Here is a 27,119-nt window from a genome sequence, read left to right as displayed (position 1 = left end):
GAAGGGTGTGGCCTGGAAGCCGGGGCTCTGGGTGGAGCCTCTTTTGGGTTCAGTTGGCCAGAGAAGCACCTGCCCTGGAGTGCTTCTGATCTGGCCACCTGATCTCCCAGCAGAGACCCTGGCCTCCCCTCCTCACCTGGACGCTTCTTCCAGGTGCCCCGGCCACATTTACCTTGCCCTGACTGTCAGTCTGGAACTCAGCCAGTTTCAAGGCGATCCTGGGGTTCTTGCTGCCTGCAGAAATGAAAGCAAGGTGGACCTGGCAGGTGGACCAAGAGGGCTGACAGGAGGTGCTGGGGCGGCAGCTGGGGGTGCAGGGGATGCTCCCAGGCTGTGACCCAGCTGACATGGGGGGAGGGGAGGAAGACACCAACTGTCCAAAGGTCCCTCTGTGGGTGTGTCACCCTCTCTGGCCTGGGGAACAAAGGCCCCCAGGCAGGACTGACTGTGAGCCTGGACCATGGGCCCAGTGGTGATGTGGCTACAGATTTGCTGTGTAAGAACAGAGATCAGGCCTGGGCTGGTCGGGGGTCATGGAGGGACACAAAACAGGAGGAAGATATCTCCCTGCCTCGGGAGACCTTGAAAGCTGGGTGCAAAGATGGCACACGCCCCTAATAAAAGCACCCATGACGCAGAAACAGGGCCCATGTCTGGCAACAGCTGGTGCTCAGCAGTCAGGAGGCAGGCAGGCTATAGGCTGGGGTAGCCGAGACAGGTTCTCCAGGGTGGGATTCAGTTCCTATGACATGTCTCAGCTCTGGCCCATGGCTCTAGCACCCTGGCAGGTGGTATCTTGGAGCTCTGCTTCCTCACCTTTCCAGCAAGGGAAGGAAAAGACTGACCTCCCCATTCACACCAGGGCCTAGAAGTCTCCCCAGGAAGGCTCTGTCTAGCACAGCCCACAGTCGGCAGGAACAAGTCTCTTGGAGGCTTCCATGGGGGCCCCAAAGATGCCAAACCTGGCCTGCATGAGTATTTTGTGTGGCTCACCAAGTTTGTTTTTCTTTTTAAAAATTGTGTGACTGTGCCTAGCATGGCATGTGGGATCTTGGCTCTCCAACCAGGGATCGAACCTGCACCCCCTGCATTGGAAGGCAAAGTCTTAACCACTGGATGCCAGGGAAGTCCCACTAAAAGTATTTTTAAATAATTTGAGACATGTTTAAGAATTGGTAGATTTCTGGGACTTGGTAGTTCAGTGGTTAAGACTCGGAGCTTCCAATGCAGGGGGTGCAGGTTCGATCCCTGGTCAGGAGGCTAAGATTCCACAAGCCTCTTGGCCCAAAACTGAAATATAAAACAGAAGCAATGTTATAAAAAAATTCAATAAAAACTTTAAAAATGGTCCACGTTAAAAAAAAATAAATTGGTAGACTTTGTGGGTGAGTCTGGATTTCTGGCTTCTCTTGAGACACGGGGCAAACTGTACTCTCACAAGGCAATGAGTGTCCGACACGCCTTCAGAGAGGCCACACCCTCCACTACCTCCCCAGGGCTCCTGTTGTCTCCTGGGCCCCAAGGCAGGACGCCAGTCACCACTGATGCTGGCGCTGGCCCGGCTGTTGTTCCCGAACCCAGCCTGCTTCTCTGGGTCTATTCCTGCCTGGGTCCTGTGGGCCCATCCTGGTTGGTGCCTCACCGGGTTCCACGAGGCTTCAGACATCTCCAAGCTGCCCTGACCTATCCCAGGCCCTCACCTGTCCGGGGGTACCGGTAGGAGTCCGTCTTCCTTTCCTCCAGCGCAGGGGAGGGCACATGGATGATCTCCACCTCAGACTCGTCCACTTCCTCGTACAGGATCCGCAGCGTCTTGCAGCCTTCTGACCCTGGGAAGGAGCCGGGCACCTGCTGAGGGTGCCAGGCATCCCCCCGCTGCCCCCCACTCCTGCCCACACAGGATTCTGCTCCACCACGGTGGGGCCCAGACACCCAAAGCTGCCAATGCCTCCACCTAGGACGTCCAGTCTCCAAGCTGTGACGTCCAAGCTGCCCATCTGTGGGACTTGGTCACACCCACCCGAGCAGACCAGCATTCGAGGCCGAGGCAAGAAAGGGTGCCGTGAACATTGTCATGAGAAGGAAGCGAGTAGCCAGGAGCTGCTGGCTTAGCAAGCGGCATGGGGGCTGCCAGTGCCAAGGTCAAGGGATGGAGCCCTTAGCCATTCCTTTCTCGGTTGCTGAGAAGGGTCCCCTCTGCATCTTATACCCTCATCTAACTCGCTAGGGTAGACCAACATCATCCACCAAATGTGGCTAAGCCCACTTGGCCTGCAGATGTCCACACCTGCTCTGTAGGGTGCTGGTTACAGCAAGCGGAGTGAGTGCCCCTGGGCTCCTGCATGCCGGGGGCTCTATCTGAGGGTTTCTGAGCTGCTGAGAATAGTAGAGTGAGAATCCTGACGTCATCAAGGCCAGCAGATGACAGCAGGGGTCATTCTGTGTCCCCAAGGGACCTATGCCATGTCCGGAGACATCTGTGGTTGTCATGAAAACTCAGGAGACCACAGCCCCCCCACAGAGAAGAAGCCCACCTCCATGCCCACAGGGACAAGGGGAGAAGACCTCATTTTATAGACCATGATGTCGAAGGGTGGGACAGTCACCTGCTTTTGACAGGCAGAGTCATGAGCAGAGTGACCTGACCCGACCCCGACTTCTGACCTAGAGCCCTTCTCCCTGGTGGGCCTCAGGCACACCAGGTGTTACAGTGATGAAAGACACTGGCCAGACGGAGGAGTGTGGACAGTGTCTTCCCCAGAAACACGCCGATCCCCGCCAGGTCTTGGGAGTGCCAGCAGCCTACCCAACCCTGACAATCCAACCTCTGCCTGGGTGCTGGCTAAAGTGTAGGGCACTGGTTTCTCCCCACTGCACAATTTTCAGGCCAAGCTTGTATTCACGGTTGGACCATGAAGTTTTCTTTACAAATCAACTTAAGGAAAAGGTGAGCTGATGTAAAGGTGGCTGTGGATGGCCGATGGGGTGGTGCAAGGCTGGGGCGGTGGACACCAACGCCTGGTCCCCAGGATCCTGGGTTTTGTGGCCCCATGCCCACTGGCGCTCAGGTCAGAGGGACTCTGAGCAGCAGAGGCCTGGGCCAGTTCTGCTCATGCTGTGGAGAGTCTGACACTACTCACTGGCCCCGGAAATGACTGTTCCCTCCCTCAGAAGACAGACTGTGCTCTGCTGAACAGGGAAAAGGTGACACATCCGGCCTTAGGCACAACTAAGAAAAACAGATACAAAAGGGCCCACTGCTCTGGCTTCTTCCTAACTTGTTGGCAAAACCCACCAAACTTCTAGGTGCATGTAGCTTCAACTCATCTCTCTTCCAGCTGGGAATTTCTCTAAGGCGGGATTTTCTTTTCTTTCCTCTTTTTATTTTAAATTAATTTATAGCTGTGATAGGTCTTCACTGCTGCAAGTGGGCTTTCTCAAGTTTCAGCTAGTGGGGCTACTCTCTAGCTGTGGCACCCAAGACATCCACAGGTAGAGGACTGATTCTCCGTGTTCTGATTGCAACGGACGGAATGTGTGCATCCCCCCAGAATTCAAATGATAGATCCTAGCTCCCCACCACTCAGTGTGATGTACTGGAAGGTGGGGCCTTCGGGACGTGACCAGGTCATGAGGGTGGAGCCCTCATGAAGGGGATTAGTGCTCCTTACAAAAAGGAGATCTCAGAAAGCTCCCTGCCCCTTCAGCACGTGAGGACAGGGAGATAAGATGGCACCCGGAAGCTAGGGAAAGTCCCTCACCAGCAACGAATCTGCCTTGGTTGTGGACTCCCAGTCCCAGCAACAGTGTTGTTTATAAGCTGCCCTGGCTGTGGTATTCTGTAACAGCAGCCTGAGTGTCACCAGCAAGCTAGCCGAGGCCGATCTTAAATGAAAGGTGTGAAGGGTAGACTAGCATGTATACTGTGCTTCTATTAATAGAAGAGCATTTGCAGAAGTGTGTTTATTTTTTTGCAGCACCTTGCAGCATGAGGGATCTTAGTTCCCCAGCCAGGGATCAAACCCACATCCCCTGCAGTGGAAGCGCAGAGTCTCAACCCCTGGATCACCAGGGAAGTCCTGTGCACAAGTGTTTTTAAACCAGAGAGGCACTTACCCTCCCAAGAGGCTGTGGGGCACCACCAGTAGCCAGTGAAGCGGTCAAATTCCTCCTGGATGACAAAGGTGGCCACACCTGCAGACTTGGGGTCATCGAGGACACTGGACAAGCCTGGAGAGGACAGAGCCAGATGGGAGATGAGGAGTCTGGTTCAGAGGAGGGCTGCTCTCCTGGTACTGCTGACGGTGGGGGCCATTCTGGGGGCCGTACTGGGCACCATGGGGTGTAGGGCAGTATCGCCACCTCACCCACTCCATGCCAGGTACATCCTTTCCCCATTGTGACAGCTAACAATGTCTCAACACATGGCCAGTCCCAGTCGCCCCAGCTGAGAAGCTCAGGCTTATCGAGAGGGCACCGGGACCTGGGGCAGGATGGTAGGCAGGGATCAGCCATAGCCCTCGGATTTCCACAGGCGTCTGCACAGGGGTGCCATCACACAGGGCAGGCAGGGGCCTGAGGCAAGCCCGGATCTGGTGAGCTCTGGGCTGGAAGTGTGGAGGCGGACAGGAGGGCAGGGGTAGGAAGGCTGAGATGGGCAGCAACTAGTGGGCAGGCCAGGTCCCCATGGCCCGGGTGATTCACAGAGAAGAAAGCCAGGCAGCTAGACTTTGTACAGGGCTACGATGGGGGTGGGGTGGGGGGTTGCAGTGGCTGGGAGACCAGGCTCTGAGCAGGTGCTGGTGGTCTGGTGGGGGCGCATGGTGGGGCAGGGGTCTCCAGCAGAAGCTGGAGTGGTGGCTGTGGGGACTGACCACAAGGGGGAGCGGGTTCCCATCCGCCACCCTCCACATAGGGACACAGGGAGGGGATTGGTAGGTAGTGGTGGTGGTGTTCTGGTCGCTCCTGAGTCCACCCCCACCCCACCCCCCGCCCAGCCTCACCCTTGTGGCAGAAGGTCAGCCTCCGCTCCTCGCCCGTCTCAATGTTGGCCACCCACAAGTCACTGTTGTTGATGAAGGAGAAGAAGGCAGGGTCGGCGGGACAGATCTTAGGGTCCATCCGTGGCCCCGAACACTGGGTCTTGATCTCCAGGGGCTTCATGGGGGACACCTGCAGAGAGAGGGGCCTGGCTCAGCAGGGTGGGATGCCCCAGCCATTCCCCCGCCCTCCCCACCAGCAAGCGCAGCTCACCATGAAGCCATTCTTGCCGCCGTCCCGGCAGTGGAAGAGGCTGTTGCTGGCCTGGAAAAGGAAGAGGCCGCTCTCGCTGTGGAAGTCGTAGGAGGTGATGCCAAAGACGCCCAGGCGTTTCCGCTCCCGCAGCAGTTCCTCCTCCCGGGAGTAGACCCCGTGGTGTGGTGTGGCCTGGGGACACAAGGGGGACATCGGCGTCAGCAGCTGAGGCCCCGGCCCCCTTTCCCCACTGACTCTCTCCCAGACAGATGGGGCCGGGCCCCCAACCAGTGCCACCCTACAGAACCCCGCCCTCCATATTCGATCATAGCCCCTTTCTGCAAGAACATTTGAGCTCATTCCACCCACCACCACACATTCCCACTCTCTGCACGGGGGAGGGGACCAGCAGATTCAGGACCACCCAGATGCCTGACCTGGGGTCGGGGGGGCAGCTGGCAGGTGAGCGGGTGCATTATGGGGGACACCATGCAGCTGCCCCACGGAGAATTCTGAACATCACGTGGGAATTCAGAGAAACATTAAAAGGAAGAAACACATTTTTATTTTTTAAATTTCTTTTTCTGTGGCAGCGTTGCAAGGCCTGCAGGATCTAGTTCCCCGACTAGATATTGACCCTTTGCCCCCTGCAGTGGAAGCATGGAGTCCTAACCACTGGACTGCAGAAGAGAGATCCCAGAAATGTGTTTTTAAAGAGCAGAATCCAAAGCAAAATGAGCACCCCTCCACCCCCACCCCTGCTGCAAGGAAAGCCATGCAAATAGGAGCTGGTGGGCTTGGTGGCTTCTGTCCAGGACAGGCGACAAGCAGAGAGGAGAGAGCTGCATGGGTCCTCTCCCCAGAGTACTGTCATATGTTTATGATCCAAAAGCAGTCAGTGTAAACCAGTACAAGAGGCACTCTCCCCACTCACCAGCCACATCCTCTTTGGAAGCGAGATGAATTGGACCACATGGGTCATTAGTTAAACGTCTATAAAAGGGCCTCAAGCCCAAGTTACTCGCACGCTTTTGATGAGGCTTTTAAAGGGAGAGGTGCTTCCAGCAGGCGCTGTCATCACCAGCCTGTGCTGCGGTTCGGGTGCCCAGGGGGAAGGGGAGGGCGGGCGTAGGGCAGGTGTCCAGGGCCAGGCACTCCTCCCCAGGGGAAAGGCTGGGACCCCCTCAGAGGCCAAGTGCACCTGCCCGCCTCAGCCACAGGGAGGGCCCAACTCAACCATGGGGCTCACCTGGAAGTGATCCAGCATCTGCTTCCACGACAGAAGCAGCAGCGCCTCCTTGCGGACCTTCCTGGGGATCTCGGAGTAGAGGAGGGAGTTCTCTCGGCTGCCATAAGGCATCCCTTGTGGGGAAGAGAAAAAAGCAGAGTGGGCACCCTTGCCAACTCTAGCCTAGCTCAGGGCAGGAAGAGAGCCTCAGGTGGGACAGTCCTAGGACCTAGACTCCCCACGGCTCCTGGGACTGGGCCCGGCTGGCTCCTCCCGCTTCTTCAGCCCCTTGGCCACACGTCCCTCCCCAGAGAATCCATAGACAGAATTTACACTGGCCAGCAGGAGCAGCAGGCTCTTCCACCTGAAATGTTAGAGCCAAATATGTCAGCCTCAGTTACTGAACAAAAAGCACCCAAGAGGACAAAGGGGGGTTAGTGATCCCCAACTTCCCACAGGTTGGGCTCCGGTCATGTATCCTGCTCTACTATGGGCTCTTGCAAAGGCCAGGAATTAGTCTCGGATCAGAGGAAGGGCAAAACTCCAAAATGACAGGAAGAAGTGTATTCAAGTCCAGCCCCTCCCCCTCTGCAGTGCTGACACCAGGTTGGTCAGCTTCTGCGGGGCCATCCTGGGCACTGGAGGGTGTGAAGCAGCCTCCCTGGCCCTACCCTCAAGAGCCCCATCAGTGTGACAACCACAGGATGTCCCCAGACACGACTGAGCATCGTCTCCTGGGGCAGGAGCACCCGACTGAGAGCTGCTGATCTGTAGAGCAGAGTGGCTGCCTGGGGAGAACTCTGTGTGGGTGAATGAGGGAAGAAATATAGAGCGCTCAGCACAGACAGCAGCAAATACGGCAAGGACACATCTTCCAACCTGAAGTGTCTTTGCCTTGATGGACAATGGCATGATGGCTGTGGGAGCAGGATGGTTCTCTCGGGGAGCCTGGGGGTCCCTGCTCTCCAGGTACCACGCTGGGGGACTGAGGCAGGGCTCCCTGGAAGCAGGTTGTGGCCAGGAATGCACCATGACCGACAGTGGATCACAGAGAGTGGGCGCCTCTCTTTGACCCCTTTTCAATCCCAAACTCCTCCAGGAGGAAGACTGGGTTTGGTACTGGTCTCCTGGCCTCATATGCACCCTCACTTCTAAGACTGGAGGCTGGGGCCCCAAGTTTGGTGCCTCTAGAGCTAAACAGAGCTTCATAAGTAATACCCATCCCACCACAGTGACTCTTATAGGTAGCTTCTCAATACAGCAAGCGACTTGCATTTTCGACTCGTGACAGTTTACTCATGAAGTATAGCTGGTAAAGAACTGAAAATGCAAAGCCAACTTGGACGTACAAGTGAGAAGTGTTCACAATTCAACACCTAAGGACTTTAAGCCAGGGGTCCCTAACCCCGTCTGGAACCAGGCCTCACATCAGGAGGGGAGCACTAGTGAGCAAAGCTTCATCTGTGTTTACAGTCGCTCCCATTGCTTGTGTTACCACCTGGGCCCTGCCCCGTGTCAGATGAGCGGCATTAGTCTCTCAGGAGCAAATCCTACTGTGAACTGCACAAAAGAGGAACCCAGGTTACAAGCTCCTCATGAGAATCTTCCTGAAACCATCCCACCTCCAGTCGGCGGAAAAACTGTCTTCCATGAAACTGGTCCCTGGTGCCAAAAAGGTTGGGAACCGCTGCTCTAAGCTGCCGCAGCTAGACTCACCCTCAGCTCAAGACACAGACTCTATACCGCCCACCCAGGCCACCCACGGGGACATCTTCCTTCCGAAGTTCACAAGACAAATGGGGACGGGAATCATGTGGTGGGTGACTCCTTTCTTGTAAAATGTCCAGAACAGGCAAGTCCAGAGACAGGAAGCGAGTCAGTGGTTGCCAGGGCTGGGGGCAGGGATGGGGAGTGACCGCTCATGGGGATGGGGATTGCCTTGGGTGATGGAATGTTCTGGAACTAGACAGTGAGGATGGTTGCGCAATCCTGTGACTGACTGTACCCAAAACCACCGTGCCATCTGCCTTTAAGAGAAGGGATTTGATGGGACGTGAATTACTTCTCAATTAAACAACAAACAAGGCCCAGTGTGGGGGCCAGCATGGACAGCTGGGAGGGGGCAGGTGGCCATTCTCAACCAAGCACCATGGGCTCTGAACAGCCCCGGTCCACAGGCTCTCTGGGAGCCCGAGCCTTCCAGACAGGAAGTTGGTGGTGCAGCCCTACCAAAGAACACCAGAGACACCTCCCCTCCCCACTGACTAATAAGTACTGACATGAAAAGGGACATGCGCTCTGGCACATTCCCTGAAGCAGCTGCCCAGGCCCTGGTGTTGGTGGGGATCGGTGTGCACAGTGAGGGTCTGGGATGGCTGAGCACGGCCCCTGACTTCTGCTGTCACTTCTCTTACCAGCTCCACCATCTCAGCACCCCATCCCAAAGCCCCCCAGCATGTCAGGTGGCCCAGGACCTGGACACAGAACACGAGAGATCTCCCTTACGCCTGAAGGGACTCCCAGTGCCATCTGGGGCCCAGTGCCTTCCTCCACTGGACATGTGACACCCATTTGCAGCAGGGAAGAGCCAACCCACTAAGGAGCAGTGGAGCCCTGGAACCGGAGCCCGTCTTCCGGGACAGCAGCAGGCATGTTCTCTTCTCTGCTCTGTCCCACACGCACTGGACTCCAAGAGAGACTTCCCAAAGGGTGGTGATGGGGCTCGCCAGGGAGGAAGGGGTCCCGGAGGAGCAGGGGCACAGGCCACATGCTCAGAGCACCAGAGCAGGCTGGGCATCAACCTGGGAGGTCCTTTCTGTTCAATCCATAAATGTGTCTTACTACCAGGACTCCCCCAGCACTGAACTATAAATACACGGGGGCTCGGGGGAGACCTGATCCAGGAACCTGGATGTGACGTGAGGTCAAGGGCACCCCAGGGTGCTGAGTGATACACACTGGATCAGCTCAAGGGTGATCTAGCCCAAGAGAAGCGGGATGGCTCTGGGCTGTTCTGGGCACCTTTCGGGGTCTCAGTGGCTCTACCGCCCTTGTCTGGAGCTGGCCCAGACCCCTGGGGTGGGCTCTCAGAACCTTCTGCAAACCCCAGGCCCAGACCCGTGCACAGGCTGAGGCCGACCAGAGGAGTGGACATCTGACCTACATGGAGCGAATCATATTCAGAGAAAGGTGGTCAGTTTCTGCTGGTGGCCGGAACCAGGCATGCGATCCTGGGAGTGTGGCAGCAGAAGGCAGGTGGGAAGTGAGAGTGGAGCCGCAGAGAGAAACACATGAAGCGGATGCCTGGACTCCATTTAGCTCAGGCTTCTCAGTGTTGGGAGGCACGGGGCGGGCTGGAGGAGGTCCCTAACACCCACATCTTTACTATGAGGCTCAGAGTAACTCAGAGCGTTTCTGCCCTTTCGGCAGCTCTGTGGTTGGCTTAATGATGGCTCCCAAAGACGCCCAGATCCTAACTCCGGGAGCTGGTGAGCATGGTACCTGCCTGGCAAGAGGGCTTTTACCATTGGGATTATGGTAAAGATCTCGAGATGGGGAGATTGGGCTGGATTATGCAGGGGGGCCCTAATGAGCCTGATAAGAGGGAGGTGAGGAGATTTTAGACACACAGGAGAGAAGGCGATGTGACCAGGGAGGCAAAAACTGCAGCAATGCAGCCACAAGTCGAGGAACGCCGATGGCTGCCAAGAGCAGGAAGCGACAAAGAACACACCCCCAACCCCTTGAGCCTCAGGAAGATGACCAGCTCTGCAGACGCCTGGCTCTCGGTCAAGAAACTGATTTCAGACTTCTGCCTCCAGCACTGAGACAAAATACACTTCTGTCATTTTAAACCACCAGGTCAGGGGTCACTAGTGTCAGCAGCTGTCCTGGGACACTCAAACAAGTATCTTGACCTGGGAGGGCAACTTGAACTTGAGCAAGCTAGGGACCCAAGTGAGACTGCATGCAGGATAGGGAAGGGACTGGGAACCACGGAACCACAGGAAAAAGAAAAAGAGAGGCTGTAGCTTGCCACGGTCACAGAGTCTGGGCCGCATTCAGTTCTCTCTTTTTCCTCTCCCCAGGGTAAATGAAACCTGAAGCCTGCCCTAATCTCTCCTGGCAAACTTTTTTCCATAGGGGCCAGAGACAGTAAGTATTTTTGGCTGTGCAGCCCACATAACCTCTGTCCCAGTTACGCTCGAAAGCCGCCCGAGATGGTCTGTACACCCACGGGTGTGGCGGCACACCAGCACAACTGGATTTCTAAGAACAGCCAGCCGCCGCTCACCTGCCCTTCTAGACCATTCTCTCTGACTCCGCCTGCCAAACTGCCATCTGGTCTCCACGTGGGCCTCTGCAGGGAGGGAGAGCATCCGGCAGCCCCCACGGTCACTGTCACAGGCCTTGGCATGAGGGCAGCACTGGTCAGGGTCTTGATGTGGGGGCAGCATGGGGGCAGCATGGGGTGGGGGATGACCTTCAATTGTACGTTCGCTCCATCACTCATTCCAATACTGACCAAGGGCTGACTGGGATCAGGCTGAGGGTATGTGGAGAGTGACCTGGCCCCGAAGATTCAGAGCTGGGGTTAAAAACCTGCCTCGGATCAACAATCACAGGTCAGGCTGTGTCCAAAGGAACAGGACTGGTGCCATTCTTTCTTGGCCTGGAAGACCCTCAGGCAATACTCATTTGCTCAATAGGTTATCTGTCATCCACCTCCTAGGAGCCAGCCCAGGGTCCGGCTGTCCAGGCCACAGGTGTGCATAAGGCCACACCATGCCCCAAAGGCCAGCGGGGAACACAAGCGCAGACCTAACTGCCGATGACGTAGGAAGCCCTGCATCGAGGCACACCCCAGGAGGCGGAAGTGAGCAGCAACTGATATGCTTATCCGGGGATCCAGGGCTGGGAGAGCAAACCCCCAACCATCCGCCCACGGTGATGCAATCCTGCCACCTCTCTGTGAGCCTCCGGGTCCTTCTCAACATGCCATGAGCCGGCAAGGCTCCACGGGAGTGACCTTCCACTCCCACTGTGGGGAGTCACATTGCTCACCAGCCACCCCGGCCCAACCCAAGCCGCTGGGAAGTGACTCAGGGGGCGGGCCTAGCTGACAGGCCCTGGAAACAATCTCAGGGGTGTGGGCACACCTACCAGGCCCAAACCTGGAGCTGCTGCTCCATGGCTGGGGCAGGACTGCCCTCTGTGCTGGCCTCCACACAGCTGAGGCCCTGGGGGACCCTTGCCCCAGGCTATCACTGCTCACAGTTGTCACCTGTGGGTGGGACCACACCATATGCGGAACAGCTTGCCCCAGGCCCAGACCTCTGTCTGGACCTTCTGACTCACTGGACTGGCTGACCTCTGGGGACCAGAGGACGGCGTAACGGCTGGCCCAGCAACGTGGCAGGGGCGGGGAGCCTGGGGCCTTACCCAGGTAGTAGAGGCGGTGGGAGTGGGGGCCTGACTCGTCAGTCTTCTGCACGAACTGGAAGTCGTGTGGCGCCTTGTTGACCACGAGGCCCGAGTTCTTGCGGCTACCGTGGATGATGCTGCGGAGCCCCTCCCACGAGTGCTTCTGCACCTGGAAGCGGGAGGCCGGGTCCTCGGTCTCCGCCGCGTCGCCGCGCTCAGACGTCAGCGCCCCGGTGGCCATCCTCTCCGCCCCCTGGGAATTCAGCGAGAAGCTACGAGGAGAGTGGGGCAGGGAGACAAGGACAGGCGGGAAGACGATGAGAAGCAGGGTGGCACCCAAGTTCCACCCAAAAGCTGCCCCCTACCCCCGACTCCCCTGGCCAGGCCCAACCTTGGGCACCCTGCCCCGCCCCTGAGGACACCTCAAATTCTTCCACTTCTTTCCAGCCATGAACCCGCAGACCCCTACCACCAGCACCTCCTGGCTGAAACACTGCCACTGTCTCCCAGCTCAACCTCACATGTGTTGCAAATCTGACCTTGCGACTTAAAACCCTTCCTTGGTTTCCCACACACACCTGGGATAAGACCAAGCACTCACATGGCCTTTGCTGGCTTTTGTCCTCTGACCTCTGCCAGGCCTTCAAACCTCACCCCCTTCATCAATCTAGGCCTTCTCTCAGCTTTGCAAACAAGCCAGGCTCCTTCCCAGCCCACAGCCTTTGTCTGTGCTAGCCTTCTTCCTGGAACACCTCTGCCCCACTCCACACTGGACTAGCTTCTAATCAGATCTCAGCGTGTCTGTCAGGGCTGTGGATGGCCATCTGGACCAAAATTGTCCATCCATCTTTCACTTGCCCCCTGGCTGCTCCACCCTCAGAGTGTTTTGTCATGGTGACTGTTCACGGATCCCCTGCCTGTTCCCACCTGCCCTCCCCGCCCCCACGTTGTCTGTCCTGGCCATGGCAGTGTCCCTGGAACCTCACACGGCCCCTGGCGCACAGGAGGCATTCCTTGGAGAGACACAGAGTGACAATCTCTACTGGGAGACACTCTCACTCCCCAAGAACTGAGCCTAAGATGCAGATGGGCAGATCTCGTGGCCCATGCTGTCAGCTCGCCAGCCAGCAGGGGAAGCTGTCCTGTCTCACCAGAGGGGCTCAGAGAGCCAGGCAGACATCTGCTGGTCATCAGAGAGCCTCAGGTGAGAGGATGGACAGGCACCCCCTTCCCCAGAGGCCACTCCACTCTCTCCACCCACTCCAGGGAAGGTTGCTGCTGTGTAATCCCTCCCCACCCCCTGCACTAGCGGCTTCTTGACTGAACTAGACTGGCCAGGCAAATATTTATTTTATGGAAATCTAAACACAGCCTCGGTGACCTGGTTCTAGAAGAGCCAGGGTCGTCTGGTGAGGCCAGCCAACATGGGCAGGCCAGCCTGGATTTCTTGTGAGGGCACCAAATAGCCAGAGGTCTTGCTTAGACTCCGGGATACCTCATCCTCTGGGATTAGCGCCTCTGTGGGCACATGTACATGTTCCCTTGTAGGAGGAACTGGCTTTCAAGAAGTTGTGGACAGAGCTAGGGTTCCACCTTCACGTGGGGGCCTTAAGACTTCCAGAAGGCTTTGCTCCTTGCTAGTACGAGATCCCTTGCCCGCTGTGAGAGGCGACAGAAGAAAGAGATATGGCAGGCACCCATGGCTGCTGAGCACCCACTGCAGGCTGATCTTCACTCCTCTTTCCAACTGGGCCCTGCTTGGTCCTTTCTGACCCAGCTGAGCTGGGGGAGGGGCAACAAACTGCTCCCCAGACACCAGCTGCCCCCACTCTGGCTTTGAAGACATGGACCACAGGCCATCAGAGCCTTTTGGGGGCCTCAGGTCAAATAAAGCAAACCCTGGCAGGATAGCACCCTTGCCAAGGGGCGCCCATGGCCTGTCCTGGCCTGCCACAGAGCTGCGGTTCACCTTCACGGCAGCAGGGGCCGTGGGCGGGGCTGGGAAGGGGCTGGGCCAGGACCAGCTGGGCGCTACAGAGCCCACGCAGCCCCAGCACTGTTGGCAACAAGCTCAGAAAACCAAGGCAGGACAAGTCCCCTAACCGCCAAACCCCCCGCCTCGCCCCCAGCCCCACGCTGCCATCACAATTCCAGCTGCAATCACGGCAGAAAAACAAACTGGCCTCGGGTGCTCCCATGGGGGACCCCAGAGGCAGAAAGCAAACCTGGCAAAAACCCTCATGGAATCTCATGGCTTATATCCACAGCAAAGGAAAATAAAAATGATCTTGCCTCCGATCAGTGCAGAGAGCCCAGGAAGCAAAAACACGATCCAGGAGATGTGAAACGAAATGAAACATCGGGAGGACCTTCTAGGAACCTTCTAGACGTGGCTTGGCAGCCCAAGCTCGCAGGCAGGCCAACACTTGCTGCTGGGCCTTGGCCCTCGGCTCGCCTCTCTCCTCCCCAGGGGTAGAAAGAGAGGCTCGGAGAGGGGAACAGGTGAACAGAATGCAGCCCTCAGGAAGCAAGCCTGTGCCGGCCCTGCCTCATTCAGCGTCAGCTGGGGCTCGGCTTCTTCAGTCAAGAGTTTACACAGCTGGGGAAATGAAAGCGGATTCCAAGCCACCTAGGCCAGACCCACCTACACCTTTTTTTTTGCCAATCGATAGGACTGCCCACAGCCCACACCACCACCAGCACCCAGGTCGGGCCCTGCCAGCAGGGACGCTGTCAAGGCCCGCTTGGCTTCTGAGATTTGACTGAGCCAGCGCTTCTCAAGCTGGAACCACCTGCCCCTGGAGTATCAGCCAGAGTCCCAGGTGATGAGGGAAGCAGGTGGAAGGCAAGAAGGCAGGAGGTGCCAGACGAAGGGAGGTGGGGCCCAGTGCCACCACGCTCCAGAAATGCCTGGGAGTGGCCTCAGGAACCTCATAGCACCCCTCCTTTTGGGGGCTCCCCGGAAACAGCAAGCCATCCTCCACTCTATGAGGGCCACCCCTAGCACCGCCCAGGCCTTCAGCTTCTTTGAGTCCTTGTGCAGCCCAGCCCATGCCCACCCCAGACCCGGTGCACAGGGGAGAGGAGACCCCAGCCCCACTGTGGACCGGAGCCTGAATGCACAGGCACCACACCGACTCAGGGCCGCTTCTGGGTAACAAATCACGCACTTAATGCCAGCCCTGTCTTCCAGAACCGTCTTCTGTTCCCTGCCTGCCGTCTTCTGCCCCGATCCTTGCACTCACTGAAAGCAGATGAGCCTACGGATCAGAAAACTGATACTGACAGAGATTGGCTCAGCTGAGAAATTTTCATGGTCACTTTCTCTTGTGCCAGGCCCCACATGTAGAACGGATGAGTGACTGGGCCTTGTGAGGATAACTGTATTTGATCCTCACTGAAACCTTGGGAAGTGAGTTCTCCCTAAAGGTGACTGGAAAGCAGGCTCTGAAGTCAAGTGGCCCAGCCAACCTTCCCCACAAAAAAGGGCAGAAGCCCCAAGCCCACATCCTGACCATCTGGCCAGTGGTTCTCAGTCTCCTCCCCAGGGGACACTGGGTGATGTCTGGGGACACTTGGGGTTGTCATGACTTGGCGGGGGGGGGGGGTGGATGCTCCACTCCTGCAATGCCAGGGCAGGCACTGAAGGACCTAGCCCAGTGGCGAAAATACCAAGGCTGGAACTTCCACATTCCCAGTGCAGGGGGCCCGGGTCGATCCCTGGCCAGGAACTATATCCCTCATGCCACAACTAAGAGGTTGAAGGCCACAACTAAGACCCGGCACAGCCAGATAAATAAATAAAAATATATTTTTTAAATGCCAAGGCTGAGTAACCCTGCTGGCCCATGCTGCCGCCCTCACAGAAGAGCCAGAAGCACACTTTGGGGAAAACCAGAAACCTGGGGACCACCAAGGTTTGTCTTAGACCCTCCAGACCTAAGATTCCATTAGAAATTTGGGAACCTCTGCGATATCCCCACTGACCAGGGATCCCCAGGCGCCCCTTACCTTCTCCAATGTCCTGTGTTCACGTTGTCCAGCCGCAGCTTCTTAACCTTCCGCATTAACCACTTGGCTGACCTCAGGGTGGGTGAGCCTGAGAGGGGGGAGACCGCAGGGCTACAGCTCTGGCAGTGTGGAGGGGCGAGGTCTCGCTCCCCTTCAAACACAGCCCTCCCGGGACTTTCCTGGCTATACAGTGCGCTCGAGTTTGATCCCAGGTCAGGGAACTAAGATCCCACATGCCATGTGGGGTGACCAAAAAAAAACCACAAAAACCCAAAGGCAGCCCTCTGGTCTGCAAAGAACACTCAGCACCAAGGGCCTTCTCATGCTCAGTCGTATCTGACTCTTTGCCACCCAATGGACTGTAGCCTGCCAGGCTCCTCTGTCTATGGGATTCTCCAGGTAAGAATACTGGAGTGGGCAGCTATTTTTCTTCTCCAGGGGATCTTCCCGACCCAGGGATCGAACCTGTGTCTTTGTATCTCCTGCATATACAGGGGGATTCTTTATCACTGCACCACGAGGGAAGTCCTTCTCATGGGGCTAACATTAGAAATCTGAAGGCCTATCCAGGTATTTGCCAGGAAGCGGGCAGTTCTCCCCAGTTGAGAATCCTGAGAAGACGCAAGTTTCACATGACTAGGGACATACCACCCACTGCACTTTTGGGGAATCAAATAAACCCACATTCGCCACTGTGGTTGCTCCCCGATGGCTGTTCCGACCCCACTCCTCCCAGATCTTGACCACCATCTCCAGCGACAATGGCCTCAACCTCCCTAAACATTCAGGCAAGCCCACCTCCGGGATTTTGCACTCCCCAGCCCCTCTGCCTAGAACACCCCTGCCCTGCTTTTTGTAAGACCTGCTCCCTCTTGTCCTTCGGGTCCCAGTATCAGCTCTTCAGAGGTCGTTCCTGGTACTCGGTCCAAAGTGCTACCCTGTCAGCCCCATCTCAATGCCTGAGCATTTCTGCAGGCACTCATTCTAAGACAGTAGTTCTCAGTGGGAGTAATTTTTGCCCTCCACCCTTGCCCAGGGCATCTTTGGTGATGCCTATTGACATTTTTGGTTGTTCTGATGGTGGGGGGGGGCGGTTACTGACACCTAGTCAGTGAGGTCTGGGATGCTACTTATCACCCTACGGTGTCCATGACAGCCCACCCCCACTCTCTCCAAGAATGATCTGGTCTCAGTGTCCTAAGTGCCAAGGGGAAGAAACTCTGTGTTTACTGTCTGGGGGGCAAAAACTGAGTAAGATTCTTAGCCTCACACTAGACATGAAAGTAAATCACCTGTGGTTTAGGTGGTATACCAGGGTGGCCCCCAGGGCCTGTGAGTCACCCCTTCTCTGTTTGTGTGCTTAGATGTGTGCAGCCTCCCAGGGCCTCTGCAGGTCAGGTGATCCTGGTACGCAGACGGGTCTCAGCGAGGCCCAGTGTCCCCAGAGGACAGTTTTGGTTGTCAGGACTGGGAGGCAGGTGGCTGGCATCTGGTAGGTGGAGACCAAGGATGCTGCTAAGCCCCCACAATAAGCAGGATAAACCCCCTCCCAACACAAAGAATAATCTGGCCCCTAATGCCACTAGAGCTGAGGCTGAGAACCCCTCTCTGGGTAGATGACCACTCCCAAGAGGATGTCAGCTCCATGGAGGCAGACCTTCACTTGTCTCTTTCCCACTGTGGTCCTGACAGACAGGATGCACTCAACAGACATCTCAGGTTGAATGAACAGGTCCTTGTCCTCACTTGAATGCTGTCTAAAGTCAAAGGGACCATTGGTGTGGGGGGCACTCCACCACCTTCTTGACAAGACAGGCGCCCCGATGGTTAAAGAAAAATAAAGCAGTGGAACTTCCCTGGTGGTCTAGTGGCTAAGACTCTGTGCTCCCAACACAGGGACCCAGGGTTCGATCCCTGGTCAGGGAACTAGATCCTGCATGGCACAATGAAGATCTGGCTCAACCAAGTAAATATTTGAAAGAGAAAAAGAAAGCAGCGCCTGGTCCCAGGATAGAGAATCACCTGGAAGTGAAGCAAAACGTCACTAGAAAGCAGCACCGATTTCACCGCAGACCAGGGATGAAAACTGTGGGCTCTGTGTCAGAGAGGTGTGGGGTCAAATCCTGATTCCACCACTCGTGGGCTCTGGTGTCAGAGAGGTTTGGGGTCAAATCCTGATTCCACCACTGCGACCTTGAAGGAGTCGCCTAACACCCCTGTGCCTCAATTTCCCCAGTTGTAAAACAGGATCAATGCCCTGTTTGTTGGCAGGGCCAATGCCTAATGCTACTGTGAGGATTGAATGAGATTACAGGGGTTATTAAAATCACACACATAGAAACCACAGGGCAGTTAATACTGTCATCTGAACAAGTTATTTAAAATCAATAGTTACTTAAATAACAAGTACTTAATAACAAAGTAACAAGTTACTTAAAATCTCCAAGAGGAGAACTGGACTCAAGCCCCTTTCAGAGCAAGAATCCACATCATTCCAGAACCCAGTGCCAGGCACCCTATCAGATGGGGAGTGGGGGGTGGAGGGTGGGCGTGGTGTGTCTGTCTGCATGTGTAGCCACACATCCACCAAACACTTTTTTTTCTCTTCCTGAATAGAAAGAAAAGTCTCCAACCAGAGCAAAGCTGAAGCCACTAGCCTGGGGCCAGGCTAACTGTCCCCCAGGGCTGTAGAAAACCACTTCCTCCCAGATTCTATATCCTGGAACAGACAAATAAACCCCACTCACTCATACCCAGCACTCCAGCCGCCCCACCCCACTGACCTTCTAAAGGGTCCAGAGAGCCTCCATTTCAGCTGCAGATGTGGTTCACAGACCTTGAGAGAGTAAATGTGTCATTAACGCGGCGACTTAAAAGATGGACTGACTAACCCCCTCAACGCTCCTGCCACTGGCGAGTCCCCAGTGGTTGGGCCTGATTCACTGTACCCAGTAGATCTTAATGATGCCTCACAGCCCCGCAGCGCTGTGTACGCGTCCTGGACCGCACCCCGCAGGAAAGTCCTGCCACCAGGTGCCAATTCGACCAGGATCCAGCAAGGGACTACAGGGACTGGTGACCACACTGCACCCTTCCTGGGCTTTTAGTCCCAGCTCCTGTAAAGGTTTATGCTTGCCGCTCAGGCAAGCGACTTCCTCACAGTCCGGGGCAGGGATGCGCTCAAAGGAACAGGAGCCACTTCTGCCGCACAGATGGGGAAGTGTCAAGACTCTGTTGGAAGAGGGTGGATGGCTGGACAGGGCTGGGAAGGAGGCTGAGGGAAGCGGGCTGGACCCAGTGGGGATGTGGGGTGAAGGGGTGGGGGCCGGACGCAGGGCGGGGCGGTGGCCTCTGCTCTCATATAGGTAGCATGTGTCTGTATAAAGAGAGGTCAAGGTGGGCACCTCCAGAGCCGACGGGGAAGAGAAGGCATTATTGAGTGCGGCCACCCCGGGAAAGGGGTCAGAGCCCGGTAGCCCGGGCAGCAACGGGATGCGAGAGGACGTCGGGTCAGGCCGGGCAGAGGAGAGATTGAGAGCTGGCCGGGCAAGCGGAGGGAACTGGCGGGAGAAGAGTGAGGAGAGAAGCGGGGCGAAGGGGAAACGGAGGCGAGGACTGGAGGAACCGCGCGTACGGTCAACGGCCGGGCCGGGGAGCGCGGGGGCGGGGACGGAGGGCCCCCGGGGAGGCCGTTCCACGTAGGGTCCAGAGTCGGGACTGAAGCGGAGCGGGTCAATGGCGGGTTCAGGGTTGCGGCCGAGGCCGGACGGGGCGTGGGGGTGCTGCTCACCGGGACTGGGGGCCGGCGCGAGGACGGCAGCCGGGCTGGGCAGGGCGTCCCGGAGCCGGCGGCACCTTATACTCGCGGCTCCATGCCCGGGACTGCGGCCCCGGAAGTGGCGGGCGCGGGGCACAGCGGGGCCGGCGGACACGGGGTACCCGGCAGCCCAGGCCCCTTTGACCCGGAAGTCGAGCGGCCCAGGCGGCGGCCTGGGATTGGTTGCGGCCCGGCCTGTACCAAGAAGCCCGGGGCGCTTGGGGGAGACGCGTCAGCAGGGCCCCCCGCAGTAAGAGGGGTGAGACGTGCCACGGGTGGCGTCTTCCTGTGCGAAGAAGGGACGCTGGGAAGAGACACCCCTGATAACTTGGTATCACCCAACCAAACCGCTAATACTTTTACTAAGGGCATTGTGAGAAACCCTCACTTACTGGGGCGTTGGTGGTATAGTGGTTAGCATAGCTGCCTTCCAAGCAGTTGACCCGGGTTCGATTCCCGGCCAACGCAAGGGTTGCTTTTTTTCTTTTTTTACTGTCTATTTAAAATTTCCTAAACATCAAGCTAGTATTTCTATTACTTTGCAATAACTTCTACAATTCCAGAATAGCTTAAAAAAAAAAAAAACAAGAAGAAATTTGAAAAGCCCCTAATCTCAACTTCTACTGTAGTAAATTTTAAAGTCCCATAGTAAAGATATCTAAGTGTTTCCGTCTGGGTTTTGAACCAGGGATCTTTCTTGTGGGAGGTGACAGTGATAACCGCTATACTAGGGAAACGAATAAGAGTCACACTTCTTGAGTTTATTATAGACAATGTCACAGAAGTTGTTACATTGTCGCTCCTGAAATGACTATCATTTGGTTCGGTCCCCCCACGTTGATTTCCACTCTTCCTAAATGTCCATCACTCTGCCTGACGCCGTGGAAGCTGCTAAGTCACTTCAGTCGTGTCCGACTCTGTTCGACCCCATAGACGGCGGCCCACCAGGCTCCGCCGTCCCTGGGTTTCTCCAGGCAAGAACACTGGAGTGGGTTGCCAGTTCCTTCTCCAATGCATGAAAGTGAAAAGTGAAAGTGAAGTCGCTCAGTCGTGTCCGACTCTTAATGACCCCATGGACTGTAGCCTACCAGGCTCCTCCATCCATGGGATTTTCCAGGCAAGAATACTGGAGTGGGGTTCCATTGCCTTCTCCGGCCGTGGAAGCTAGGAGGAGGAAAATAACCCCCTCTCAACAAGCACAAACACACTATTAAAACGAACAAGACAGAAATTGCTCTCAAACCCATCCTGAAGTCAACGTTTCGTTAGTTCGTCTCATGAGTCCTTATTCTAAACCCTTTCCTGTCTACAAATATTAACCATGCTGTTTCAGCCCAAACCACTTTCTACAGTAATTTTCTGTAAAAGATCTAGCTGCTGGGTGCATCGAATTTGGAAGCGGAAAAAAAAAAAAAAAAAAAAAATCAGGACATAGAAGTTAATTGAAGATAATTTAAATGAGTTTTCATCTTGACTGGAGTTAACTCATTTTAGAGCATTTCTTTTTTTAAGAGAGATAGTGGAAGGAAGGGAGGTAATCATAAGGATTTAGATTCAGATTACTAAAATCTGCTTTTTTTTTTTTTTGCCCCTTGCAGGGCCAGGATTAGAAGAAGGAAAGTGAGGCACAGACCTCAGGTGCAAAAATTAAGGTGGCTCTAAAAAACTCAACAATCAAGATAAATAATATTTTAGTACATTATCCTAAGATAGTAATATCAAATTAATGGCAAAAAGCAACCTCACAGTGGACAAAATATCAAAATGTTAAATCAAGACAGGTTTTGGCAGTGTCTTACCAAGCCATATTGCAGTCTGAAGCAAGAACAAAAATGTGTGTCCTTCTATGTCTGGTTTTACATATTTTTAAGTCCTATTTCCCCCCAGAATATCATTGAAAATATTGAAACTTTAAAGTAGGTATATTAAAATTCACAACATTAAGAACTTATAATTTTATGTTTCTGTGTTTAATGGAAGCAAACATATGGATAACACTTTCAACATAGGCTCGAGGCGGGGATTTACTATTAAAAATTGCTTAAAACATACTGAGGGACTTCACTGGTGGTCCAGTGGCTAACTCTCCAAGCTCCCTGTGCAGGGGGCCCCAATTTGATCCCTGGTGACACAGGACAGCAAAATACATAATCTTTTTTAAAATCACACTGAAAAGCACACAGTTTTCCTTTTCCTGAACTAGGTCTTAGTTGCAGCACACAAGGTCTTTGATCTTTGTTGTGGCATGTGAACTCTTAGTCACAACAAGCCGGGGTCTAGTTCCCTGACCAGGGATTGAACCTGGGCCCCCTGCTTTGGGAGTCTGGAGTCTTAGCCACTGGCCCCCCAGGGAAGTCCCCTCTTCTCCTTACAAGGATCCATTTGATTATGGTAGGCTCACTCAGATAATGCAAAATAATTGCTCCAGCTCAAGACCCTGAACGTAATCTCACCTGCAAAGTCCCTTGTGCTCCCATGGAAGGGAGCATCTGGGCATTAGGTTCTGGGCATTAGGATGTGGACATTGTGGGGGGCATTATTCTGCCAACTACACCTTCCCTTGCCATTAAAAATTCTTCTGCAGCATCCTTTTTGACAGCTGCATAGTATTCCGTCTATTCATTCATTCAACAAGTATTTGCTGACTACTTATTATGTGACCATCTCTCTCATCCTCCCCCTCATGGCCCATGTGGACCAGTGTGGTCACCTGCATCCCCGCAACCCCCACAGCACGTGGTTTCTTACAGCAACAACTGCACCTGTGAGCACCCGACTCAGGCCCCACCACTCCTCTACCCACAGCCCTCCAGGACTCCCATTTCCCTTGGGATAAAAGTCCACATCCTCCCATGGCCCATAAGCTCCTGCACAACCTGCCCCATCCTCTCCCTGCCCTCCTCTCCTTCTCTCCTTCCCCCTCACTCTGCTCCAGTCACATGGGCCTGCTCGCTGTCCCTCCACCATACGAGGTATGGTCCTGCCCCAAGGACCATACAGCTTTGCACAAGCTGTGCCTGCCACGTTCTCCTACTTATTTCCAGGGCTCGTTCCTTCCTCTCCTCCAAGTCTTGGTTTTAATGCTACTTCTGAAGAGGGGCCTTCCTTGAGCCCAGCTAACCTTAATCATCTCCCCTAACTTTGACAGCCATAAATTCACTCCCAATCGTGTCACTGTTTCTTCAATGACTTATTGGTCTCTGAAACAACCCCATATGTAGATCTGTTTACTTCTTTCTCCTCTGTCTACCCCACTGGACTGTAAGCTTTACCAGTTCAGGGTTTTTGTTGTTGTTACTTATTTGTTTATTTGTTTGTTTGAATCTATTTTGTTCCCTACATGTCAGTATGGGCTCAGGAAACATGTGTTGAAATTACAAACAAATGAATAGCTGCTCAGAGGAGAGAAAATACCAAGGGATGGCGTGAAAATACCTGGTTATGGGGATGGAGTAACACAGGTAGGCTTCCTGGTGAAAGACAAAACCTTGCAAAGCCTGTTCTTTCCTGCATCAAGATCTGAGAGGTCACTTATCTGCAAACAAAACAAAAACAAAAAACAACAAAAAGAAAACCTTCTTTAAAATTATTTCTTGTACTTCCCTGAAGGTCCAGTGGTTAAGATTCCGCCTGCTGGGGCTTCCCTAGTGGCTCAGTAGTGAAGCGTCCACCCGCCAATGTAGGAGACTCGAGTTGGATCCCTGATCCAGGAGGATCCCACATGCCGCAGAGCAACTCAGCTCACTGGCCACAGCTATTGAGCCTATGCTCTAGATCCCGGGAACCGCAACTACTGAAGTTCGGTGCTCTCGAGCCTGTGCTCCACAACGGGGGAGACCACTGCAGTAAGAAGCCTGCGCAGTACAATGAAGAGTAGCCTCTGCTCGCTGCAACTAGAGAAAAGCCCACACAGCAGCAAAGACCCAGCACAGCCAAAAATACATACATTTTTTAAATTATTAAAAAAAAATGAGCCTGCCAATGCAGGGGATACAGGTTCCATCCCTGGTCCAGAAAGATTCCACATGTCACAGGACAACTAAGCCCACACGCCACAACTACTGAAGCCTGCGTGCCTAGAACCTGTGCTCTGCACAAGAGAAGCCACTCAATGAGAAGCCCACCTACCCCAACTAGAGAGTGGCCCCCACTTGCTGCAACTAGAGAAAGCCTGAGCACAGCTATGAAGACCCAGCCCCGTCAAAATATAAATAATTTTTTAAAATAAAAATAAAACATTTTTAAAAGCTCATTGAAGGAGTTCATTAAACAATCATTTCTTGTGTCCTTCAAACTGACTCAAGGCAGCCAGTCTGCCGTGTGACGCCCAGAAAGTCGCTCCCCTTCTCTGAGTCTGTGCCCAGTAGATGTCCTTGAGGAGGCTAGAAACTCAGGTGCCTCGAATGAAAATGACGATAGTTTCATCTTTCCACTAGGTGTCAGCAGGAGCCCAGACCACAGGCACCTTTCATTATCCATACCACCCCACCATTATCCCCTTCCTGCCACACATCCCATCCTTCCTTCCAACTCCTCACTGAGGCCTAGATTTCTCTCCCCTAACACCCACCCCCAGTACTTGCAGAAGTGTCCTTGTCCCCAAGCAGGCAGCCTCAGCAGGCAGAGTCTATTCTATCAAAGTGCTCAGCCTTCCAGGGGCCTTCAGGAAGGTTGGAGGGAAGAAGAGGAAAGAGGAAAGAAAGAAGGGAAGTGGGTAAGGATTCAATGTTTTCAGTCTGGGAAACATCTCTTGTAAAGGCTGTCTGCAACAGATCCCTTTTACCTCCAGCAAATGTGAGCTCAGAACCTTTCTAAGAAAATGTCACATTTTATACTCTTTTAGGGGATTTCCCAAGTGGTCCAGTGGCTAAGATTCCAAACTCCCAATGCAGGGGACCCAGGTTCCATCCCTGGTCAGGGAACTAGATCCCACATGCCACAACTAAGATCTGGCGCAGTCAAGTAAATAAATAAACCCCCAACTACCCCCCAGAAGCTCCCTTTTTAATGGGTGAAGAGACCCAGGCATAGAGAGTTTAGTAACATGCTCAAGGAGACACAGAGAGGTTAAATAACTTGCCCAAGGTCACACAGCTTATAAATAGTTGTTTCCCAGATGGCTCAGTGGTAAAGAATCTGCCTGCCAATGCAGAAGTGGTTTCAGTCCCTGGGTTGGGGAAGATCCCCTGGAAGAGGAAATGGCAATTCACTCCAGTGTTCTTGCCTGGGAAATTCCATGGGCAGAGGAGCCTGGCGAGCTATAGTCCATGGGGTCTCAAGAGTCGGACACGACTTAGTGACTAAACAACATCAACTTGATGATAGACTAGAGATTCAAAGACAGGTGGTCTGGCTCCAAAGTTCATGGCACAAAACTAGACTGCATACTACATAGATGAAGTTCAAGGTAATCAAGATGACTAAAGATAAAATAAAAGCTCATTGAACAGGAATCAGCGACTGGAACATTCGGCCTGGGCCCTCCCAGGGTCATTCATGAGAATATTAAGACATAGTAGACCAAGAGCTTTCTGGGCAAAAGAACAGAAACCAGGATTCCCAAGTGGCTACATGGCTAAGACTTCGTGCTCCCAATGCAGGGGCCCTGGGTTCGATCCCTGGTCAGGGAACTAGATTCCATATGCCACAACAAAGTTTGATCTGACGTGTCACAATTAAGATCCAGTAAGAGGAACTAACGGAGAAGGCAATGGCACCCCACTCCAGTACTCTTGCCTGGAAAATCCCATGGATTGGAGGAGCCTGGAGGGCTGCAGTCCATGGGGTCGCTGAGGGTCGAACACAACTGGGCGACTTAACTTTCACTTTTCACTTTCATGCATTGGAGAAGGAAATGACAACCCACTCCAGTGTTCTTGCCTGGAGAATCCCAGGGACGGGGGAGCCTGGTGGGCTACCATCTATGGGGTCGCACAGAGTCGGACACAACTGAAGCAACTTAGCAGCAGCAGCAGCAAGAGGAACTAAAAAGCCTCTTGATGAAAGTGAAAGTGGAGAGTGAAAAAGTTGGCTTAAAGCTCAACATTCAGAAAATGAAGATCATGGCATCTGGTCCCATCACTTCATGGGAAGTAGATGGGGAAACAGTGGAAACAGTGTCAGACTTTATTTTTTTGGGCTCCAAAATCACTGTAGATGGTGACTGCAGCCATGAAACTAAAAGACGCTTACTCCTTGGAAGGAAAGTTATGACCAACCTAGATAGCATATTCAAAAGCAGAGACATTACTTTGCCAACAAAGGTCCGTCTAGTCAAGGCTATGGTTTTTCCAGTGGTCATGTATGGATGTGAGAGTTGGACTGTGAAGAAGGCTGAGTGCCAAAGAATTGATGCTTTTGAACTGTGGTGTTGGAGAAGACTCTTGAGAGTCCCCTGGACTGCAAGGAGATCCAACCAGTCCATTCTGAAGGAGATCAGCCCTGGGATTTCTTTGGAAGGAATGATGCTAAAGCTGAAACTCCAGTACTTTGGCCACCTCATGTGAAGAGTTGACTCATTAGAAAAGACTCTGATGCTGGAAGGGATTGGGGGCAGGAGGAAAAGTGGACAACAGAGGATGAGATGGCTGGATGGCATCACTGACTCGATGGACGTGAGTCTGAGTGAACTCCGGAGTTGGTGATGGACAAGCAGGACTGGCGTGCTGCGATTCATGGAGTCGCAGAGTCGGACACGACTGAGCGACTGAACTGAACTGATAGCCAAATAATTTTTTTTTTTTTAAGAGAAGAAACAGCCCAATTGTCCACCCACAGCTGTGTGATAAATGAGAAGACCCTTTATGTTCTGAACTGGGGCAGTCTGGGCAACTGTATGGCCTATGCCAGCGTTTATCAAAATAATCACAACCCAGAAAGGACACAAATGTATATGAACATGGTGGGGTGTGCCCACAAAATAGCCCTGGAAGGAGCCTGTGAAATGGGCAGCAAGGGTAACTGCCTATGACCTCTGGGTGAGAGGCTCCTGTAGGCTGGGGGCTGGGGGTTTGGGCAAGACTGACTTTCTTTTTTTTTTTTTTTCAGGAAAAAATGTATTTTTTGTTCCTGAATCTGTCATTTTAAAAAGCAGCCAAATTCTAGAATTTTTTAAACTATAAATATTGAAAGTAAGAGGGAGAGGCTCTGTGCTGCTAATTTTGAAGCAACATGTGGTCTTTTCTTACTTTCTCTCATTAAACATCAGTCATAAGATGTTGGGGGAAAATAATCACAGGAGTATTTATATTTTCATCTTGAACCACTTAACGAGTTAAACAGTTGCAGGACTAAGTACACAAAATGGAAATATTATTGTAAAATTGTAGAAGTGGCAAATAGTATCTGTGTTTACATGTTTATAATAATTTTTATCCTGTTTCAAATCCCTATTAAGCCTTGACA

General features: G+C 53.8%; 1 protein-coding gene and 2 non-coding genes across 7 annotated transcripts in view; 2 read left to right on the top strand and 1 right to left on the bottom strand.

The window, feature by feature from the left end:
- The window catches only part of DPP9 (dipeptidyl peptidase 9), a 36,831-nt gene extending 16,962 nt beyond the window's left edge, over positions 1-19,869 (bottom strand). For 3 of the 5 annotated variants that reach the window (XM_024994996.2, XM_059888655.1, XM_024994999.2), the window contains exons 1-10: positions 19,689-19,869; positions 18,682-18,734; positions 15,899-15,986; positions 11,906-12,159; positions 6,485-6,597; positions 5,254-5,427; positions 5,004-5,172; positions 4,117-4,230; positions 1,701-1,829; positions 173-234 (exon numbers count right to left, since the gene is read on the bottom strand). In XM_024994996.2, the coding sequence (XP_024850764.1) occupies positions 173-234; positions 1,701-1,829; positions 4,117-4,230; positions 5,004-5,172; positions 5,254-5,427; positions 6,485-6,597; positions 11,906-12,159; positions 15,899-15,954 (1,071 nt within the window). In that variant the 5' untranslated portion in view covers positions 15,955-15,986; positions 18,682-18,734; positions 19,689-19,869. Of the gene's footprint in view, positions 1-172; positions 235-1,700; positions 1,830-4,116; positions 4,231-5,003; positions 5,173-5,253; positions 5,428-6,484; positions 6,598-11,905; positions 12,160-15,898; positions 15,987-16,363; positions 16,510-17,190; positions 17,388-18,681; positions 18,735-19,688 lie in introns of all 5 variants that reach the window. The other 2 variants (XM_059888654.1, XM_024994997.2) reach the window with 2 other exon arrangements.
- On the top strand, positions 17,752-17,824 carry TRNAG-CCC (transfer RNA glycine (anticodon CCC)). The gene has a single exon. It is a non-coding gene; the product is annotated as a tRNA-Gly (tRNA).
- Positions 19,870-20,111: 242 nt separating the features above from the next.
- Positions 20,112-20,183, top strand: TRNAG-UCC (transfer RNA glycine (anticodon UCC)). Its single transcript has one exon. It is a non-coding gene; the product is annotated as a tRNA-Gly (tRNA).
- Positions 20,184-27,119: the final 6,936 nt, after the last annotated feature.

Source organism: Bos taurus, chromosome 7 (assembly GCF_002263795.3).
Source record: "Bos taurus isolate L1 Dominette 01449 registration number 42190680 breed Hereford chromosome 7, ARS-UCD2.0, whole genome shotgun sequence".
Taxonomy (NCBI): domain Eukaryota; kingdom Metazoa; phylum Chordata; class Mammalia; order Artiodactyla; family Bovidae; genus Bos; species Bos taurus.
This window is presented reverse-complemented; position numbering and strand designations above follow the sequence as displayed.